The sequence below is a fragment of the Oxyura jamaicensis genome, chromosome 19 (assembly GCF_011077185.1).
Source record: "Oxyura jamaicensis isolate SHBP4307 breed ruddy duck chromosome 19, BPBGC_Ojam_1.0, whole genome shotgun sequence".
Lineage (NCBI taxonomy): Eukaryota > Metazoa > Chordata > Aves > Anseriformes > Anatidae > Oxyura > Oxyura jamaicensis.
The window spans coordinates 6,952,579-6,974,743 of NC_048911.1; the positions used below are offsets into that span (position 1 = coordinate 6,952,579).

Here is a 22,165-nt window from a genome sequence, read left to right on the forward strand (position 1 = left end):
TTAAACTCCTCTGCTCCCCCTGGATCGCATGAACTCAGAACTTTCCATGCTGTAAAAGTGTTGTTCCACCTGAATTTTACACAGCCTGTGCCAACTGCTCCCCTCCCTCTTTGCTGTAGCTGTGTCCTTCCCAAAAACTTGACGTGTGGGTACCCTGGCCAGTGCAAGTTACAAAATTAGTCTTACATCAGTGGAAACAGCTCTGAGAAGTCAAAATTGAAGACTTTTTTTTGCATTTCACCTTCTAGTGACAGGGACTACAGATGGGTTGGTATTTGGTAAAACTTAGCACAGCCAAGAAGTGCTCAACAGCCCTTGTGTTTTGTGTCTTGCTTAACAGTACGTGACCTCAGGACCACCCAACCTCTCCTTCGGAGACCCCTGAAGTTCCTCCAAAGCCCTGTTTCAACCACGACACAGTGAGAAGGGTTAGGTGTGTTCACAGTTGGAACTCTGTGGAACTTGCTGTTAGACTTACCAAAAAGACATGATCAAATATCTGAGTGGGGCTGTCCATCTGCCCGAGGATCACGATCATTTCATTGTCGATGAACTCTTTGAACTCCCGCAGGTTGCACACCATCTGCATCTCCAGCTCAGTGCGTATCTGGGTGGGGAAGAAGAACACAAGGAAACCACGTGAAATTTTCTCTTTTGGTCTTTCCTCATGGCTACAGAGCTCTCTACTTTGTGCAACAGTGCCTCCGGTGCTGCTCCCTCACCACTCACCTCTTTTGATGTGATGTTCTCCAAATCTTTCTGCATCATGATCTCCCTTAACTTGGTCTTTATTAGCCGTTCCGTGCGTTCCCGCTCAGTTGGGCTATCACAAGAGAAAAACAGAGTCACCGGGAGGGGAAATGAACAAAACTTATGGCACTTTTTAAACTGGTGTTGTTCAGCCTGGGTACCCCACAGAGTCTCAGATACTCCTGCTACTTTCCCCAAGCACATCCTCAGCCAAAAGGAATTCAGGTGACTGTAAAGCCTGGTTTACATTCCCAGTTGTATATGAAAGAGACCAACTGAACGCTCCTAATCCATTGTAGTCATCCAGAGAACCTCTGGTATTTGGTAAAATTTAAATTGGGAAGGCTGCATTATACTCTCTGGAGCAATATCTGAGCCTCTCCCTACCTTTCTTGGAAAGGTAACAGCTCCAAAGTTCCTTACATGGAGAGAAGAGGGCAGCTAAGCCTCTGTGCATTCCTCCAGCCTCTGCTGCCAGGGGCCTTATCACCAGCTGCAAAAATAGCCTGACTAACACCAGGGGAAGTTGCAACAGAGCAGCAGCACAGAGCTGCCTGACCCATCACCATCTCAGAAGGGGCCCAGCGGTAACATCTCCCACCACCTTTCTGTTCCTCTGGAAGGCTGCCAGGATGGCAACCGCACAGACACTTCTGCTTTACAAGTGCCCGAGTGCTGGGTCACAAATAAAAACCATCAAAGTTCCTGGTCCCTTTAACCTCAAGCATTATTGCAGGAAATCAATTAAGAGAATGCTGTCCAGGTGTCCCCAGGAGATGATTCAATTGCTGCCACTGGGGAAAGGGTGGGCTACCTAGAATTTATGTATTTATGAAAAGCTACAAGAAAGTATTAATCTGACACCCTGCCAAAACTTTTCAGCCGCCCTCCTCATACATTAAAAAACAATCAAGTGTGAAGCCCTGTTCACAGCTGAATAACTGCGTTAGCATTATTATTCACTCACTGAACTCCAACAAAATGAAATCTCTGAGAGCATAAATCAGCCAATGGCACCGCTACACTGGGAAAGCAGCTGGGGCTTGTGAAGTCATTTCTTCTTCTACAAACCAGGCAACTAAGCCCTCATGCTTGGCAACACATCTGGACACAGAGTACTTTGAGGTTAAATAGTATCAGTACCATCAGCAATTACTAATTGCAGAGGTTGTAACCCTTGAATATTGACAGCCTATGAATTCTGCCTTTCCAAACTGCCTACGCATCTACGTCAGCTGCTGTTTTAGACCATACATCACCAGACATCCAAGCATTTAGCTGGAGACAGCTTGGGACCTCCAGACAGCCCTGTTCTGCACTTGTAGAGCTCCTCAGAGCCAAGAAAACTGGCGTTACTCCTTGTCCTCATTCTCTAGTCTATCAGATGGATGCCTAAGAGGATGCTCCCGAGCTCAGACTCACAAGTCCTTACCTAAAGACTTCACACCAAAATGAACTGCATAAGGAACAGAGACCATGCTGTTCTACACATGTGCTGAGACATGCTTCAGTGTAAGAGCAAAGTCCAGAGAAACCTGTTCCTTCCAGACAGCACTGAGCCTGGAAACCACAGGACAAAACTAGCAAACAGGAAGGCCCAGGTAGCAGATTGCACCACACCTATCTCTAACTACAGTAACACAGCACTTACCTTGCAAAGATATGAGAGCCTAAAGCCCAAGGTAAACAAACAAAATGAAAACAGAGATGGGAGGAGATGCAAGGGAGCCCCAAGAGGGCAAAACTTCCAGCACCCGTGTTTGCCTAACCAGGGGTCCGTTTATTACCTCTAACAGGAAATCTCTCCTCGTTAGTACCTAATTAAGAGCAAAGTCTGTGGAACCAGGCCTCCTCTTCTGGAGACTGCACTGCTCTAAAGCCAAACACCTCCGCTCAGCGGAGCGGGACAGACTTACACATCTGTGAAGAGGGCGGGTGAGTCGGGCCGGTGGGACTGCACATCTTGCATAGCATTCCACTCGTTGACCGACGACTGATCGGAGTTGATGTGGCTCTCATAGTAACTGACCCACGTGAGGAAGAGGCTCCCCGGGTAGTAATTGTTGCTTCGCGCCACTTCGCAAGCCTTATGTAAACTCTGCAGAGCAGACCTAGGAAAGGGAAAAATACTTGCAGGATTATCATTTCTTCCTCAGGCTGGCACTGAGCACTAAGCAGCTGCCAAATCCAGCGTGCTGCTTGTGACCCAGTGGGTACAAAGTCCGGTGCTACACACAGCAACCCCCTGTGCTACCCGGGCAGGGGCTGTCCTGCAACGGTGTGGATCATCATGCTGCAAGAGCCTGCTGCCTTAACTGAAGTATGCCAAGACATACTCCTTTTGCCCAAATTGCAGCAAAGATGCCCAAAGCTCAGAGGGCAGAGGCACCTGTGTCACTGGCTCCAAAACCTGCTACAACTATGCATGCTGTGAGTATGATGCGCAGCATTTGTGTCCCATACAGGTGCTCTGACCGATCCTGCTGTGCCATCAGCTCCCCACGTGCAGGGCAGCGACATCCAGGAATGAGACACAGAGCTGCACACCCGAGGGTTTAGGGCTTGACTTTACCGAGATGTTTAGGTGTCTGCCCTCCCTCGCTGCATGAGGGATGTTAGAAGTTTCTTCAGCTGCTGCTGGGAAACAAATCCCTCTCTCCTATTTTTAGCTTGTTTTAAATCTTTGACTGTGATCAGAGGAATCCAGGTCAAAATCACTGGGGTGACATAGTAGCATGACACCCTGACAGGGGACGTATTTCTGCAATGCAAAGAAGCTTGAGCCAGAAATATTTTAATGGCCACTACATTCTTACATGAACCACCCTAAAAGGAAAGAAAAATGCAGGCAGCTTCTCTTTCCTTCTTCCTATCACAATGTACATGTCTCACTGGAAGCAGAGACTCCTAAAATATGTACCGCGTGTATTTCCTTATTTATGACAAATAAAATATTCCAAACGCATGCTCATATTAATAGCAAATTCCGCTTTGGAGAGATTCAAAGCAGCAGCCCTTTGCAAAGAAAATTGCCCTGTTCCCTCCTACCCCCAGCTGCGACGAAGGCGCGGCTCCAGCAATGTTATAAGCTCACTGCTGCCTACCAGCACTTGCAGACTTGCAGGCTTTTTTTTTTTTCCCTTTGGCATCAAACTTCCTTTTCCCTGTCTCTGAAGGAGACTGCTGGCTGTTGAGTAGGTCTCAGGATACCCGTAACGCAGAGCAGCACCTGCTTTTTAAGAGCCCGAGAAGCCAAAACACGTTGGAAAAAGGATCACTGGGACAGATTACAGTAAGTGCTTACCACATCGCCTGTACGGACACTGGCTTGAATATGTGAACCCTGTTATCTGTTGATACGCTGAACCCACTGGAGAGAAGAAAAAAGGCACAGTAAAAATGTGTTCCAAAAGTAGGTTTTCAGTTAACAACGGGTAGTTTATAGCACGCTAAAACAGCAAAGGACTAGCCCTATGCGCACACCGCTGAGTTCAGCTAGCTAACAGATCAAAATAGCAGGCTAAAAGCTCTAAGGTGACTTTTTTTTAAGCGTCTGTTGTTCAGGAACAAAACTAAGACAGGGGGACGGTGCTGGGCTGTGCTGATTACCTTGGCAACACAAATTCAGTGCCACAGCTGGGAGCAACAGACTGCAGCTAAAGTGATCCTGGGGCAGCTACCAAGGAAAGAAAAGTCATTCCAAGCGCCGCGCCGGACAGCCTTTGTGACCGGCACAAACAGCAGTCTGCAAGTCAGGCGTCTGCTTGGCAGAGACACATCATTCTTACTTCATGTTCAGCAGAGCGCTGCCTGCTGCAAGCGTGGTGGAGGAACTCATAATAGGATCCCTTTAAGAAGCTTTCACTACACACCCACTCACCAGCAAAAGCTCCTTTACTCCAGCTTAAACACACACACGAGCCACTGTCTCGGTGCGTGTTTATTCACAGGGGAGTCAATTATGGGTGTTCCCTGTGACAGCCGCTCTGATTTAGGGCCTTGAAGTCTGCCAACCTGGGACAGGTCAGCAGCAGGAGGCCTGCTGGACCTGCTCAGGCTCTAACATCTTTAGAGGCCTCCTCCATACCCCATACTGCACACACCAAGACCCTCTGCTATCGCCCTGGAAGGTACAAAGGACACTCACCCGTCCCCATCCAGGTGGATCAAGGTGTCACTCCACAGCGGCAGCACCAAACCCATTGTACAAGTGCTGCTGCAATGAGAGAGAGAAGGTCAGAGCATCTACGACAGCACCATGCAGTTATCCAAATCTCACAGCAATAGTTGCAGATTGTATTCATTAGGAAAAAATAAATAAAATAGATCCCACTGTTGCTTTGGGAACAAACAGAGTCAGTGCTGTTTTCTACAGGTGTCTGGCAGGGATTATCAACCAGATACACGGTACAGCAGTACTCTTACAACCAAGCTTAAAGGGTTAACATAAAGCCAAGGGAAAAGCAAACAGGATTCAGAAGCAGCAAGCTCCACACAGGTCAGAGGGGGCTCAGTCTTCGGTCAGCTCAAGGCTTTCTTTACAGATTAGTCCAGCTCAGGCTCAAGTGGTTTGGTTCTAGCTCTGATTTTGCAATCCCCAGCTTTGTTTTCTTGTTTGTCCCTCAGCCACAGGTGCTGAGAACTGGGACCAGTGTGGTGTAGTAGTAGGGTGACTCCCTCCCACGCCTACGGGCTGAGCACAGCCACCTCTTGGTGATCCTTCTCTCTTGGCTGCTTTGACCTCTTTGCCTTCATGGTCACCTGCTTTCTGCAAGGCTGAGCAAAACAACAATTTCAAAGCAGAAGTCAAGCGATGGAAAAAGGCGTGGGCAGAGGAACCCCAACACAACCTGCAGCAGGTTGTCAAACGAACAAGCTCAGTCTCCTAAAGCTGCAAAATTGGTCCATAACCGAGGCAGCATCTTGGAGAAGAGTCAGAGCCACTCTCCTCCTGTTCTCATGCTTTGCTCCAGCCGCTCTCAGATTTCCACCAGCCCTAACAGCCCCCATCGGTCCCTGCAGCTCACGAAAAGTAGGGGAAGAGGGCAAGACGTGAGGCTTCGGAGGGTCAGCAGGCACGAAGCCCTGTGAACGCGCACGCCTCGGAGCGACCGGTGCCCAGCACAAGGAGACGCTGCGGCACGCAGCTATTTCTGTTGACAACATGAGATGAGCTCATGGAAAGATGTGTTTTTAAAAGGCTTCCCAAGGTGGCCGGGGTATTTTTAGTGATACTGTTCAGCAACCGCTTATCAGAGACCATAGCAACAAGTCTATATTGAGTTATAAATACCGAGTGGGCTAGGGGAGGGAGGATCAGACTGACCATCCACAACCTAAGTAACTCTAGGAGAAAGCTGAAACAACCCCGCGATGTTATTGAAGCCCGAATGCCAGTGAGCTCTCAGCTATCAAAGGTGGCTGTGCTGGTGTATCACAGCCAACAGCAGGTTCCAGGCTCACGGCAACCTGTGCAAGGACAAGTTATTCTTACACCACCATGAGAGCATCTCTGAGCTGCAGCTGTGCACACACGCACAGGCAGGGACCCGGGAGCCAGCACAGCATCGGGCTCTTCCCCCTTTTCAGCAGGCATCCCTTGAGCCGAGCATCCCAATCAAGCCACTCGAAATTAAGCATGGTGGCTGTCATGCTCAGCAAGCTGTTCGGAAGGTCATTTCATGGCCAAATAGTTCAAAAAGGTTTTCTAGTGACCCTGCTAACTGCCTGGAAGTAATTTCTACCAACTGTGGTCACCAGCAAGATTCATTCTGTGTGTAAAATCAGAGCTAGAAAAAAAAACACCCGTATGAAAACTTCCAAAATGTTTTGCATATCTATTTTTTTTCCTTATGTAGACCAAGATTTACTTAAAATTCTTTAAAAGATCTGTGTTCCCCCATGCCCTCTCCAAAGAGTCCCCCTCTAAACTTCAAGCTGCCGGGGATGCTGCCTCGTGGCTTGCAGTCACTCCTGCAGCAAGAGCTGCTCTCAGCCACGTTCTCCAGCCCTTGGAGAGGTGAGCAGCAATTAAAATTGATGAAGCTTTTGCTACAGCGGTGACACACTAATGGCTAGGGAGAACACAAGTTGTGTCGGATGTGCCATCAGCAACCATTCCCATCGGGCCCTTTGGGCCTTGACCTTGGCAAAGCGCTGCCTGGCAGTTGATTTCTTAAGTGCTCTCCTGAACCCAGCTTCTCAAACCACAGCTTTGCTTCTCTGCATCCAAGTCCTCCCCGTGTCTCGTGTGCAGATACAAGGCTTAGAGTCCTCGCCTTTCAGAGACCACTTAGGGCTCTTGATGTACTCACACAGGCCTGAGACTTGGAGGAAATGCTGACCTGTGCTGTTTCCCTCCCATTTTCCTTTTTTTTTTTTTTTTTTAATAAAAAAACTCATTAAAAAAATAAAGGGGAATTCTGGTTCTGGAGAAGGTGTTAGTGGCACACGTACCTGTCGTTAGAGGAGAAATCCATCCCTAGGACGATGCTCTCCTCCGTGTCTTGCCTGCCGTTGGTAGACACTACCACCATGTATCGTGTGCGGTTCTGGTACGTGCTTTCCAGTCTTACAGCCTAAAGAAACGAAGGAGAGACGTGAGCAGTGCAGGCAGCAGGACACACAGCACTACCTTCCCGAGCCACTTTTTCATGCTGAGTGGCAGGCGCAGAAGCGGTGACACAGCTTGCACGGGTGCATTGGCCCGTACAGGGAACCAGAGCAGGGAGAAGTGACTTGCTCTTACACACAAAGCTCTCCTCGACAGCTGGGGTGCTCCCAGGGCCTTAACACACTTTTCTGTAGGCCTGCCCTGTCCCACCAAGGCTGTGTAGGAGCAGCAGCCTATGTGGCCCTGGTTTAGGTACCCTCACGGAGCATTACACCTCCAGCAAGGCTGTCAAACATGCTCCTCACCCTCAGAGGGCTGTGATCACAGAGCTAGAGCTTGCCTTTACCATGTGCTACCAGAGCCTCCTTCCCCCAGCTTCCCAGACAGCTGAGCAGGCAGCTAGGATCCGACTGGTATGCGGCTTCCTGCTGGCCCTCTGAATTTTTCCAGCAGCTTCCCCAGCACAAAGCAGCCCCACCACCTCCCACCTGGCAGGAAGAGGCTCCGGTGGCACTACGCCGTACTCGTGGCTGGGCGCAAATTGCTCAGAGGGTGAAGGTCACGGTGCCTCACTGCCCCTGTCACAACCACATGCACCCAGAGGATGAAGAGAGACCTAGCAGGACTGGAGAATGAGTGGATTTTCCCCCAAACCACGTAGCACTAACACCGTTCAGAAAGCAGCCGTGCAGCTAAGTCGTGAGCGTCAGACCGACAAGGAAGTTCCTGAAAGCCTGCACCAAGGCGTAACGCTCCTCCAGGAGCCAAAGGGAAGTGAGAACTGAAGGGACTCAAGCAAATTGTACAGACAGATTGCTGTTTTGCAAGGAGCCCAGGGAAGGGAGCTTTGTGAGCTTTGCCTATCCCTATCTGCAGCACACAACTTTTTACTTGCAAAACTTTTTGGACTCCTCACCCCTCGCCTATCCACCAGCCAGTAGTTCTTGGCCACGAGATATGGCCAGACCTACAGCAAAGGTTAAAACAGCACACGGCAGTCAAATCAGAGCTCACCGTTTCTCTAGGGCAGGAGACAATGCTGAGAGCAGCAGGAAAAGCTTCCCAGTGTTGCGGGGAGCAGCAGCAGCTCTGGTGCTGGGGGTGGAAGAGCAAGTGCAGGCAGGAGAAGTGTTCCCTGCGCTTCCTAGACTCATCCTATTAGTCTGAGACTAACAAAGGGTACCCAAAGGCTGATGCCAGCGTACAGATGTGCTCTGTATAGCAAGACTGTGCCCCACCCCATCTCTTTAGGATAAGTCATGCTAAAACCAGCCTTGTTTTCCTCCTTGCGCCTCGAGTCACCGGGGTTCCTTTGGGAAGACGGCGAATCGAAGCGGGCAGGCCTTCGAGGTGTGAGTTCTGCCAAAGGAGGCTGTCTCTACAACTAACCACTTGCAGCAGAACAGAAAGGGTGCTCTTCAACCTAGAAGAGCAAGCAGTCACCGAGGCCTCGGTGGTTAGAGTCAGCATCGACACCAGGATCCAAACCTCAAAGAGCAACAAAGATTTGCCTAAAGCAGGAGCAGGCAGCCAAGAGCTGCCGCGTCCAGGGCATCCACACACGAGTGCTGTTGGCTGCTCGAGGACAGTGCAGCAGCAAGAAGATTACCATAATCTACCTTACTTTGCTAAACCAATTTGGCTAGCAGTAATTAGAAGTGTGGTTTTAATGCGAGACCCTTTAGCAGGGGACTGGCCAAACAGCGACCGAAGGTCACGCAGCTCCAAGTCACCGGGGGAGGATTTTCAGAGGACCAATTAAGAGAAACAGGGCACGGCTTGTGGTGGCTCTCCAGATCCAACACTCCCATCCTTTCCTCAAAGCACAGAGCCATCAGTGGAGCAGATAATGCATTTTGCTAAATTTGCTGGAATAATAAAACAGTGAGCTTCACATTCTAAACCAGCCAAGCTCAAAAGTTACTATTAGAGGTTCAACATGCCCAGCAAATTGATGTCTAATCTCTTCATTAAGCACTCAGTCTGTATGCCTGCCCAACAGGAGTGCACCAAGTAACTAAATGGTCTGCTGCCTTTTAAATTAAGGTATTTGAAATCCCAGTCAATCCATGGAGGATGGCCTAGCTTCAGTGAACGTGATGACACGGGAAGGTTCCTTCTCAACAGCCCATCTGCGCAGAGCTTTCTCCTCAGTTTGGCGACATTTACAATCTGTTCATGATCAAGAAGTCCTCTGCATCCTTCCAGAACCAGCGATATTTTTTTTAGTTTAATGCTTACCTAAACACAAGCCAACTTCAGCTTTTGTTGTGCTCCTGTTTCATCAGAAGCGTCGACTATTTTACCGGCCCTCACGAACAGCACCTTCCAACATGTAGGTTCATACTGACCTTTCATCTTTTTGATGCTACAGCATAGCAGGCGTTTCGTACAGGATCACAGTTCTCGCTGGGACATTTGATTTGAAGGCAAAAAGAAGTGCTCGAGTCTTCTGAAGTCTTCTTATATTATTAAATGCATGGAAGTGAACAACTCCCCGCTCCGCTCAGCTCCAGGAATACTTTACATCAGTATGTACACTTTCAACTCCTTCCTACTGATCTTACACTCATACCATGCCTCTGATTCTGCTCATTTAGAGCTCCAACAGAAACAAGAGTTGTTCCAGAATGTAAGTGTAGGTTTATAGAGGATTAGATTCCTCCGCTGCCCTCTGAGCTGTGAAGCCTGCCCTCTGAGTGACAGCAGCCAACACAAGAAGAAAAGAATGCATTTCTCTCGGCACTGTTTATATTTCAAATCTCATTTGTATCTACTATTTTATGAGAGAGTCCATTGCAGCTCTGCACACCCTTCGTTCGTCAAGAATCAATTAAATTCAAGTAGACTATCGAACTTAACCTCATGCAAGATTTCAGCATTCCAAATGCAGCTCTGAACAAAAGGGTTTATGTCTCAGCCCACAAAGTCCTCATTCAGCTGTTAAGGCTAATTTGTCCCAAATCACACAATGTAGCCAGTGATATCGCCGAACAATGACTTGTTCAATGGCTTCCAATGTTCTAAACCTGGCTCCGATTTTGAAAAACACTGAGTACCCCCCATTCCCATCACTTTCACTGAAATCTTCACGACAGCGAGGTGTGCCTGACAAATTTTGGGAGTAGGTCCTTCAGTTTGCCTACAGACTGCTTACGACAAATTATTTTCTGTGGCCATTTTTAGAGTCAAAGCACTCCGTAGTAACTTGGTCTGTTTTATAACTACACTCCTAAGATCAGTCCGGCTCCAGCACAGCTCAGGAGGATTCAACAAAGTGGAGGTGCCAGAATAACACTTCTGAGGCTGGCAATCCTGCTTTGGGCACACGTTGCTAAGATGCACCAAGACAACACGGGAAAGGAACTTCAGGCAACGAAGTGATGAGAGATGCAGAGACACTGCAGTCATGCCTGACCTTGTAGAGCACTTCAACATGTCCTAGACAAATTCCTCACTGCTCTTCAGCTTCTGGAGGTCTCTAACGCAGCCTATCAATGCTATAAACGGCAGCACTTGGTTTTCATCCTATCATTATAGGATGCAACCACCCAAAAAGCAGGAAGACCGGAATCTACACGGGTACACAGCTACAAGGGAATCTTGTACGCTCCTTCCTGATAAGCCACAGCCTTTTGGGACGCAACCAGTAAGGAGAGCAGAGCGAGGAATGCAGCTGAACTAACAGGGAAAGGCAGGTAGTTGTGCTGGTCAGACCTAAGTCACCAACTCCTGCTATTTTAATAGGACACCAAGTTAACTTACCCAGCTTCTGGCAATTGTTACAGTCCTTTGAGCACAAAACTACTCAGTGCTTGGTTCAGACAAAGGCGGTCTGCTAGCCATACAATTTGTCTCCCTGAACAAGCAGGCCTTTTATAATTTAGCTGCTTTTTTCTCCTTGCGGTTGCAGAGAGGAGTCCCCAGCCCTGACGGTGAAACCACTGGCACATACACACAGCACTGCTTTCCGGAGTTACACAGGTGTATTTGTCAAGTGGAACTTAACCTTTATATTCCTAGCAGCAGATAAGCAAAAAGCCAGCCTACCAGCCTGATGTTGTCTTCTGGGCGGAGCAGTATGAACATGGCCTGCAGGTGTTGCTGGAGATCCCCTGGAAGAAAGGGAAAGGTGAACGCTCAAAAATAGCTTTAAATCACATGCAAGCTCCTGGATGTCCAGCCAGAGCAAATGTCCCCCAGGAAACCTGACACGTCACTGTGAGCGTCGCCACTTCCACCCACCCCGAGATGACAAAACTCCAGCTCTTAGTCAGCTGCCCTTTGCTCCGTGTGCTCACCTGTTCCCATCTCACCACGCTCTCTCCTGCTAAATCCTGTTATCTTTTGAACTGAAGTAAAAAAAAAAGTTTCAGTACTCTTTGTTCCTTTAGAAGGCAAAGCAAGCCAAGCAGAAATGGACCCTACCTCGCGGTTCAACATCTCATCTACCGCGTGGCTCACATCAGGAGTCTGCCATTTCTTTTCCACCAACTTATTACTCAGAGCAAAACTCTCACCTAGACAAAAGGGTCCCCCTGGAAGTGAAGTTTGGTCCCATCTTAGAGCCCACACGCTTCTGTACCAACCCCAAGAGTATTTAAGAATTACCACCTGAAAACTGAACAACTATATTTTTTCCTAGAAAACGCTTGCTACTCCTTTACTGGCGAGGCTGAGAAAAGCTGAAAAAGAAATAGCAGTCACACAGTAACTGTGAAGTCTTCTTAAAAGGCCCGAGGGGCACAGGATCCTAAAGCAGCAGACATCCAACAGACACGGGAGGTGCTTTCCATCGCTACTCCTGTGCTGACTTCTCTGCTCCACTCCCTGGCCCGCAGGGAGCCACGAGCTTTCAGCTCAGCACATCGCCCGCCGGGCATCAGCGAGCAACAGCACCTCCAGCAACGAGCTGCTTTTTTGATCGTTACCTGGAAATTTCGCCTGCCTTCCCAGGAAGGAAAGCCCAAGGCTGCCAGGTGGCACACATCGTCAAGAAGCGCCTTTCCTCTCCTGCCCTCAGCCACCCCTACGCAGCGGGGAAGGTAAGTTTAGGCAACACTGCTGGGAAGAGCACGAGTGCTGGAGCATTTGGCACAAAGTTTCAGGGACTTGCAGAAATAAGGAAAGCTCGGGCATGGGGCAGCCCCCAGAAGTGCCACGTAGGAGTAGGGAAAGAAAGAAAATGCTGCTTAAGGAGAACATTGCAATCACTTTTATCGCTGCTGCAGCCCCTCTCCTGGTGGGAGGAAGATAAGCTTGTGCGGAGTGCGCTACACAGGACGCAGCATGCACTGCTCTCCCCTTCCTTCCTCCTTTAGACACGTTTCAGCATATGGAGAATGAGTCAATGAGAGCATTTTAACTGGGGGGTGGGAAATCGAGGCAAGCAGCTGTGCTAGAAAAGCCACACACAAAGCAGCAGAGGTGACAGGCACCCGAAGCCGCTTCCTGCCCCAGGACATTGTTCTCAGTGCTGGCACAAGCTTCCCTAAACAGCGATTATTTAGGGAGACAGCTAACGTAGGAAAGGCCAGCTCATCCATCGGATGCTTCACCTCCCAGGGGTGCAGTGGCAGACAGGATTTCCCCGTGGCAGCACCAGTGCAAGAGCCCTGCTCAGTTCCACCAAGCCCCAGCTGCAGCAGGGACCAGGAGACCAGCGGGCTCGGCAGGCAGCGCTCCCTCTGCTGCAGGTGCCAGCAAGCACCCGACTTGTATCCACGTGTCTGAAGCAACGTGAAACAAAAGATGCTTCACTTTAGGTTCTGGGGAGGGAAAAACCAACAGTTTCCACCTATTGCTGCCGCTAACTCAACGTCAGGGATCAGCTTAGGAGCTGAAGTTCCCAGAGATGAATGATACTTGAAGTTTCTAAGACCCCCTTCTGCAAGGCTGAGGCACGGAGCTCCATTAACCCTCATCCTCAGCAAGTTTATTTATTCCACTCGCCCCTGTTCCCTGCTGACCACCAGCCTTGGAAGCCGCAGAGCTGGAGACCAAAGCATTCCTTCCTCTGCCAGCTTCTCTCGACGCGCAGCACTTTCAGCCCCAAACACACCAGGCATTCTGTAAGCTTGCTGGATGAAGAAAAAGCAAAGGGAAGGTTTTAGCATGCCAGAATCAGCACAAAGATACCACATCCTGCCCTGCGAAGAGCTGCCGGCTTCGCTGGCATTCCTGGCACGACTGCTGCTTCCTATCACATTGTCCAGCAGCAAGCAGATGCTTTTGTTTCCTCCGAGCTGGCAGGCTAGGTGCAAAGCATTAGTGCTCAGATGGGATCTTAAAACCAATTTATAGTATTCCAGAGATGGCAAAAGCCCCAGGGAATTTGCATCCTTTTCTGGCCTTCTCCAGCACCCTCAGAGCATGAAAGCAAGCCCCCAGCCCCCAGGATCCGGGTGGCACAGCACGCGGGACCACCCGGGGAGAGGGGCGGACAGCTGGTACCTTATCTGGTCCGTCTGCCAGCGAGTGATTTCCATTTCTGAAGGTGATACAATTAAAGAAATGGGTGTGAGCATTAATTATTTCCTGTTACGCATTTATTCTTCATGCTGGCTTCTAGCACCCCGATGAATTAGGGAGGGAGGTCTGGGAGGTCAGGGAGCCTTCCCAGAACACACTCAGTGGCCACTTGAAGCACAACTGCATCCAAAGGCACAATGTCGTACGGGGAAGTTACGCCCGCTCCCCAGCCCCCTTCTGACTGTGCGTGCCAGAGATAAGCCACGACACACGCGGGATGGAAGCAGAGCACAGATCATCCGAGGCCGAGAAAGGAGGCTGCTTCCTGTGCTGCACACCGAGCTCACCGCCAGCGGCCGGTTCCCCTCCCTGAACCACCCCCTCTCTACGCCGCTGGTTTAATCTCGGTGGCACAGATGTTTTGCTCAGGAAGGAGGCACACGGATCCCTCGGTGCCTTGGTGTGCTGGCGCATACTGCACGCCAGGAAGGTCCACAGAAGAGATGAATGGGGCGCGCTCATTCAAAGGACAGTTTGCAGTGAAATCCCCGAGTGCCTCATAAAAATGCCACAGCATTAACATCACTCAACAAGCAGGGAAGCTGAGGAAAGGACGAGTACTGATGCCTTGTAACACTCACCCCCTAAGTGAAGTCTTCTAAGAACACAAATCCCATCTCTTAGGCAAGCCAGCCTCTTAAACACAGAGCACCTTGCTGTAAGCAGTTACCACACACTGGATTTGCTTTCTTGGTAGCCCAGCTCCCCAAATCTCTGTGCTGATCAGCCAAGCACCACGATTTTCCACCAAGCTCTCCAGACCTCATGCAGGTCAACTGTACGAAGTAGAACGTGAGCAGCAAGAGGGACCCAAAGCTGTCTGCGATGCCTCACATGGGCTCAGGAGGAAACCCGTCCAACTTTTGGCTGGGCTCCTCTGCAAGGCAAAGCCACTTCAGCCCCAATCAGAAGGGCAGCTTTAAATTAACTTCACAACAATTTATTTTCTTTTGAAAATCAGCAATTAATGCATCTCAGTCAAAGCAATCTGGGTGCTGCTTATGCTGTGTATCACGTGTAGATGTGTGTAATTAACTGCCTTTTGACTTAAGCTCTTTCTATAAAGACATCAGTAAACAGATTTTGAGGTGGATCAGCCACCAGCCCGGTAACTGCCGGATGGAGAGCTGGGTGACATTCTGATGGTATCAGAGCACAAAGAAACCTGCACCTGGAACCAAACCAAATCCCTTTTGGTGGTCGCTTTTCGGCAAAGAAAACCAGCTCCAGCCTCTCTGCTTCTGACTCTGCTCCATACGCAAAAGCCCGAAGGTCTCCACGTTGTTTTTTTCCAGCTGACTGTTTAATGGCAGGGAAAACCCCACACTATCTGATCCCTGTAACACACCGTCAGTGAATAAGCACCGCACACACAGCGATAAACAACCTACCCCGTTTGCGTTTCATTATTCAGACTGACTTTCCAAACAAAGAGTCCAAGCAAAAAAACAGATCTAACGTTCAGGTGATAAAGGGGGCGGAATTCCACCTGCCTCCGCATTATTCACGCTGCTGATTCGTCCGCGAAGTCACTCCGATGTTGCTCAGACGTTTCCTCACCACCACGCAGAGGTGAGCAGCCTCCCTTTCCTCCACCATAAATTACTTTCAGATCAGGAATGGCAATTACTCACCTCGTATCTAACCCCAAGTTTTCCAGCAGGAAACGCAGGAGACTGAGTCCAGTCCTCCCTCACACAGAAGGTACAGCAGGACCTTTTTGGGGGGTGGCAGTTCTTAACCATGCCATGATTGCTGCCCCAAAGTCACTCCTCTGTTTGATTTTGCTGGATTGGCAAGAGTACTGAAACTTTTTTTCCTACCAGTACAAAATCTCACAGCCCCGAGGCTGGAAGGTCTGGCTTTAAGGCACACCTGGTGCAAAACAGCAGCGTGTGCCATCTGCTGAGAAGGAACTTGAGAAAGGTGGACCGGGAAAGAGGAGAGCAGAGGAGCCTCAGCTCTCAGCTGCACCTACCTGCATGCTTGTTGCGCCTGTGGCTGATCCTGGGAGTGGAGGAGCCGTTCCCTCGGGGCAGGAAGAGCGCCGCTCCTTTCACCGTGAGGAAGCTCTCGCTGATGCTGCAAGGGAAGAGGCAGAAACAGTGAGCAAGGGAATCACTTTATTGTCCTTAGAAGGAGAAAAGCAGCAGAACAAGAGGGGTTCGACTCACGGAACGAATGTTCCGTACTTTTGCATGAAACAGATTTAGTTCAAATTATTTTGTTGGCAGAGAACTTCCACCCCCCCCCAAGTACTGCAAACATCACAGAGAAACCTCGAAAAGCAGAACACGTGTCTGGTGCTGTTCTGCCCACAGAGGTGGAACCTGAGCAGGCAGAGGGGATTAACCTATGGCTGTATTTTCAACTTGAAAGCCAAGATGAGAGATCCACATTTCTAAATGGTGATTAATACGGCAAGCCCACGCATTGCTGCGATTATGGATCCTGTTAACCCCATGCTTTGTGGTTCAGGCACAGCTGATGCCCTGTAGAAACAAACGTCTTCCTCCAGCAATTAGCCAAAAGAAAATGAGTGCATGCAACAGATTAAGAAGCGGTGAAAATACTACGAGTTGTGTGATATTTTACTCAAAGACCGACAAATTAAAAGCAGAAGTGTAATGCTGTTCAATTCAGACATCACTTGCTGCCCTGATTTTGCCCTTTATGAAGTCAAGTGAGGAGAGAGGTCTGTGGGAAGGGGCAATATCAGAGTCCTCAGGCTCTGTGGTACAGCTGAGAGTTGGAGCACATCTTCCAGTAACTATACGATGCTGCGGCACACGGAAAAAGCAGAGCCCTCTACAGATGTTGCAATTAAGCCATCCTGTTGCACAGTGCAGGGTTCCTGCTTTTCTCAGAAGTGATGAGATAGTCGTACACGCTTTGAAGAAAGCCAAAAACAATCCTACAGTCAACAGGATGGTTGATGAGTATGATAAGACAGGATGGGAGAGTCCCTGGCATCATGCACCGCAGCAGCTCCTTGCCCTCAAAAAGCAGTCGGTGTGTCCTTGTCCACCAAAGAAGAGACTAGGAACGTCTCAGATCCTTTCTCCGCTTAAGCAAATAACAGAAATGATTATTTCTTCCCTTCCCTTAAGAGCCAAGGGCCAGGAAATAACAATAGGGCAAAAAGCCCCGCCGTATATTTGAAGAACCTCTGCGTACAGACAGCGGGCGAGCGCTGCGCCAGGTCACCGCCTGCACGGCCGCGTCCCTGCGGCTGCTGCCCCAGGGACAATTTTGGTGGCTCCTCGGGGCAGGTCGGTGCCTAAGCACCGAAGACAAGAGCATCACAGGGAAATCAAGAGCAACCCAGATCCAGGAGCCAGCATGGCACGAGCTGGCTTCCTGCTTTGGGGCTGACTGCTGTAACCCCAGGCTTTGCCTGCTGGGTTCTTGCACCGGGGCGTTACAAACCCCGTGTTGCAGCTGGATTTCCCCGTAACCTCACGCACACGTCTGGGCACCTCTCCGTTTTCCTGGTGGGGATATCAAACAATTAAATTCCCGGAGGGGGATCCAGCAAGGCAGACGCACACACGCAGGAAGCCCCTTTCTGAACCCGCAGCACACCCCGATGTTTGGACTGCACCGTGGGCCATCCCCTCGGCACCCTCCTTGCCGACAAGGTTTCTCCCAGGACTATTTTCTAGAATTATAGCAGATGTCAAAACACGCACTGGATGTTTCAGCAAGACAGAATTCTAAACAGGAAGAAAAATCTCTCTTCGCAAATTAGAATTGATCAGAGATCCTTATCTGTGCCAAAGAAGAAGTAGAAATAATTGGGCACAGTGCTCAGCCGCTTCCCCAGACCCTTCTCAGGTCAGGAATTTTGCCTGAGCCTTCCTCGCTCCTGCTGACGCACAGATCCTCTGAAAGCCCTCAGGATGCAGTTTCTCAAAGCCTGGGTACTAGAGAAACACGGAGCGATCCTAAAGCCGCTTGCTTTACAGAGAAATCTCTCCCTCCTTTAGCTCTGACACTTCGATTCGGCAGCGCCCCGATGTCCTCCAGAAGCACCTTCTGCTTTCCGACGAGCACCCACAGGCAGCAGCGGGGTGGGAAGGCGCACAGAGCTTCTTCAGGAGGCCAGGACGCAGACTCAGAAGACTTCTCACCTTTCCTTCCTCCCTTTACAACCTCACCACAGAGGCGAATGCAAGTCAAGGAGGAGAAGGAAGCCGGCAGTCACAGCCCGTTCCCACACAGTTCATTTTATCAGCCAAGCCAACAAGCAGCATTAGCAGCCCGTAGGCTGAGGTTTCGCCCCCAAGGAGGAATTAACCACGACTTTTAGTGGGTAGCAGCGTGTAGGTAGGGAGCTGCAGGGTAGGACTCTTCTCATCCCCATCACACAGGCCAGCTGACCCCGGGGCTGACCGAGGGGCAGCAGCCCGAGCTGGGAACGGGACGCACAGTGCCGAGGTCCGTGCTGAAGCAGGCAGGAGCTGGCTCTTCCCTAAGGCAGGGGGCACGGCATCGCCTGCTGTGTGCCCACTCACCCACGAGGGACAAAGCCCCAGCTCCTCAAGCACCAGCCCCAGCCCAGGGCAGTTGACACAACTGGGATCCGAGGGCCCTTCTTCGTCACAGCACCGGGCGAGCGCATCACCACCTCCAGCATCCCCGCCTCGAGCAGCGCCCAACTCCTTCGGCTCACCTGTGCGTTGGTTTTCATCCTCCCTCTCTCCCTTGCCTGCTTTTTAAAGCACTTTGTTTTAATTATTGCCCCAACAACTGTATTTGTGACTTATGCAGAGGAGGGCGATGCTTGCCTTCCTGTTTAAGCCCTGCTGAGCAATGCACAGGGCAGATCTCAGGACTGGGAAAAGCAAAGCAGCACCCGCCACCAACAGAAAACCCCACGACAACAAGCGGGAGATGGAAAAGGCAAGAAGAAGCCTCAGGACCGCTCTGTGCTGCCGTTTGTATTACCAGGGGCAGCTGGCAGCACGCACGGCCACGGCTGGGCCTCTGACATTCAAAAGAGAAACGAGCCCAGCGCGGAGCAAAACAAGGCCACGACTTCCCGAAAAGGGCTCTGCGGTGTTGTCAACAGAGGTGACAGTGCCGAGGGCAAGGAGAGAAAGGGGAAGTGGTTCTCCAGCCGGGCAGCCCTTGCCACTCAGCACTTCTGCAACTTCAGAACCGGCCCGAGGAAGAAAACAAACAGAGCGTGGGAACCCTCTCCATCCCCAGCCTGACGCACGCTGCCTTTTTAGCAACATCTGCATCTGTGACTTTTTTTTTCCCCTTGAAGGGCTGTCTGCAGGCATTTCCTCTGCTCCAAGGTGGGGCTCCCTGGAGAGAGCTCGGCTGCGACTGCACAGCCACAGGGAGGGCTGCAATGCCTGCGGGAGCTCGTCTGTGCTGACCTCCCAACCGAGCCCGTCTCACCTTAGCCAAGCCATCTTCTCCCTTGCTTTGGTCTCCAAACGGGGCGACTGCTGGGGCTGAGAGCCAGGACAAGGTACTGCCTGCCAGGAGATACCCAAAGGTTGATGGGTGCGAGCCTCAACTCTAACGGCATCACAGCCAAAGGCATTCCCTTTGCTTGCTCCAGGTGAGGAGAGCTTATGGAGCCTTGCAAGGGAGAGCACTGATGATTCTGGCTGTGTCTGCAAGCGCAGAGCAGCCACGTGAGCTGCACAACCCAAGCAGCCCCCAGGCAGTATCACAGAGGGGATCTCAGCAGCCCCAGGTCACCCAACGCAGCTGCAGGGAGTTTTGACACCCACTCAGCACCCCGCCGAGCTAACAGCCTGCAAGTCGAGGCCACTGCTGGAAAAAAAAACCCCACTGCTCACGTGTCATTGGTGTTCCTTTGCCACCAGGTGTGTCTGAATGAACCCCAGAAAGCCTTCTGCAGCCTCCAGAGTGGGAGCAGCCGGGGCAGCCTGGGCACATCGGCAGAGCCCCTGCCTCCGACAGGACAGCACGTTCACCTCTCCTGCTTCAGGCCACCACAGCAGCCAGAGCTCAAGTCCTTAGGGGAAAGCAGGTGTCCTCCTGGTTCCCTTGCTCTGACCAAGCTGCAGGGCATCCCCCTTTGAAGCCCCACACGTTACGTGGGACAGGAACGTAGAACGGGGGCATCCCTTGGAGATGGCACCAAAGACAGGGGCTCTGGGCTGAGAAACTCCCCCCAACCAGGCAGGGCAGCAGCGACAGCGGCCATCTGCAGCTGAACTTTGTGGCCCCTGCAGCTGCAAGGGGTCCTCTGCACCGTGGCACCCCCTGACCACAGCCACCCACAGCATCCCTCTGGTCCCAGCAGCCAGTCGGCCCCTGGACACCGACCAGATGTGCTCCCTTGCAGGCAGGGAAGCAGGCCGGGTTGTAAGGCAGACTCTAGATGAAGTTCCCAGAGTTGTTTTATCATTCACCAGCTGCTGCAGATGTCAAAGCCTGCGTGAGTTCCCCGGTAGCCTCAAGTCCTCAGCTGTGCTCCAGGGGATCCACCCAGAGGGCAAGAAAAGTCCCCCAGAGCAAGAGAAAAACGAGTTGTGCAAGCAGGGCTCTGACGTGCTGCGGAATGCAGGGCAGAAGAGCGGCACAAATCACTTTTCCTGCAGCAACACAGAGCTCACGCACCAGAAATGGGCGGCTAGCGCAGCTGGGATGCTTACTGCGAGATCTTGATGCGTTATCTCCAGAAAAGCACCCCTCTGCTTGACACGTGCTGATCTTTTCTCCCCCCCCAGAATTATCTCGGTGCTCACCGATCACACCACGCCGCCTCTGCCACCTGCGGCTGGAAGCGGAGCTTTCTCACGCAGCACCTTTCTTTTCCAACCACGACGGCAGCCGGCACACCCCGGCAGCTGGCTAACACCCAGGGCGCACACAAGCTCTCCCACCACATCTAACCACATTTAGCTCCCAAACTTTTCCCCAGACCTCTCCGCACTCTTGGTGGCACCGTTCCCAGCTGCCATGGCCCTGCCCATGAGCCCCAGGAGGACCCCACCACCCCCAGGAGGACCCTGCACCGCCCAGGTCCGGGGGCAGCCGTATTTAGGCCAAGCACCCTCAGCACTTTGGGGATGGAGAGCCTGCCTCGCTGCCACCCTGGGAAGGGGACAGCCCGAGGAGCAAGCAGCAGATCAAGCAGGGCAGCACCCTGTGCTCCCAAACCACATCCCTGGTGTCCGCATCCCCAGCAGGCACAAAGTCATCCCTCGCTGGCCATGAGCAGCCCCAGCTCAGGCTCGAGGATTAGGACGTGGCTCCGAGGGGTCGCTGCTGCTCTGGGCAGCTTCAGAGAGGGTCTGGCCCCACGAGCACCGGTCCTGGGGGCTCCTGGAGGAGCTTGGCTCCGTGACCACCCAGAATGGAGGAGCTGTGCTGGGGGATTGACCTGGCTCTGGTCACAGCCTTGCTGCCCACACGTTAATGGACCCCTGCAAGCAGAGCACCAAAACAAGGATGGCTCTGTCTGCACGCACAGAAATCAATGCCTAATAATAACCCTTTCCTCTGTGCTAAAAAGAAGCAGATGCTTGATTACCCAAAAGCATCACAAATCTTCAAGAGGCTGTTGGACCACGCTCGTATAATACAAGGAAGTTATTTGTTCGGTATTTTAACTTCTGCAGCACTCAGCACTTTCAATTTTCTCTCGTTCTCCTTGCATCCTCCCCGTACTTGACAGCTAAACGACAGCTTGCAGCAGGAAGAACAAAACCAGCTCGGAGCTGGCTGCCCCTTTTGGCTGGCACAGAGGGCGGTGAGCAGCTCCAGAGGGACGGGAACCTGGCGGGTGGCTGCTCAGTGGGTGCTGATGGGAACCGCAAGGCGCTCGGAGCTCTGCCTGCTGTGCTGATGCCGCCCATAACCAGGCCGATGATCTGCTCTCCCACCTAGCTGGTGGACCAATTTGCAAACACATCAGTGACTTTGTCTTAGGGAATCGCACAGCCACAATTAAGGGGGAACAAAGTTTAACAGGGCTGTAAACATCAGCCTGAAGTTCGGGCTGGTTAGCAGTGAGTAAACATCACAGCCAGGCTCAGGAACAATTTGAAGTTTAAATAGTTTCATGCATCCTGTGTCTTTTCTTCAAAGCAATTCTAAGTGGAGGGAGAATCCTTAACATAAGCAAGGCCAACACAAACTTCTGATTCATTTTGAAGCTGCAAATCGAAGAGGAAACACAGCATCACTTCGGGCTACCTTAGGGCAGCCCTGCGGAGCAGGGCAGCCCAGCCTTTGGGGAACGCGCCCCGGCAGAAGAGAAGGCAAGCGGTGCAGAAG

General features: G+C 51.3%; 1 protein-coding gene across 3 annotated transcripts in view; it reads right to left on the bottom strand.

Moving 5' to 3' along the window:
* SSH2 (slingshot protein phosphatase 2) overlaps nucleotides 1-22,165 on the bottom strand; it is an 86,999-nt gene that overhangs the window by 14,579 nt on the left and 50,255 nt on the right. For all 3 annotated transcript variants that reach the window (XM_035343130.1, XM_035343132.1, XM_035343131.1), the window contains 8 exons: nucleotides 15,873-15,976; nucleotides 11,414-11,478; nucleotides 7,207-7,328; nucleotides 4,898-4,966; nucleotides 4,055-4,120; nucleotides 2,667-2,861; nucleotides 730-823; nucleotides 479-607 (listed from right to left, as the gene is read on the bottom strand). In XM_035343130.1, the coding sequence (XP_035199021.1) occupies nucleotides 479-607; nucleotides 730-823; nucleotides 2,667-2,861; nucleotides 4,055-4,120; nucleotides 4,898-4,966; nucleotides 7,207-7,328; nucleotides 11,414-11,478; nucleotides 15,873-15,976 (844 nt within the window). The remainder of the gene's footprint in view (nucleotides 1-478; nucleotides 608-729; nucleotides 824-2,666; nucleotides 2,862-4,054; nucleotides 4,121-4,897; nucleotides 4,967-7,206; nucleotides 7,329-11,413; nucleotides 11,479-15,872; nucleotides 15,977-22,165) is intronic.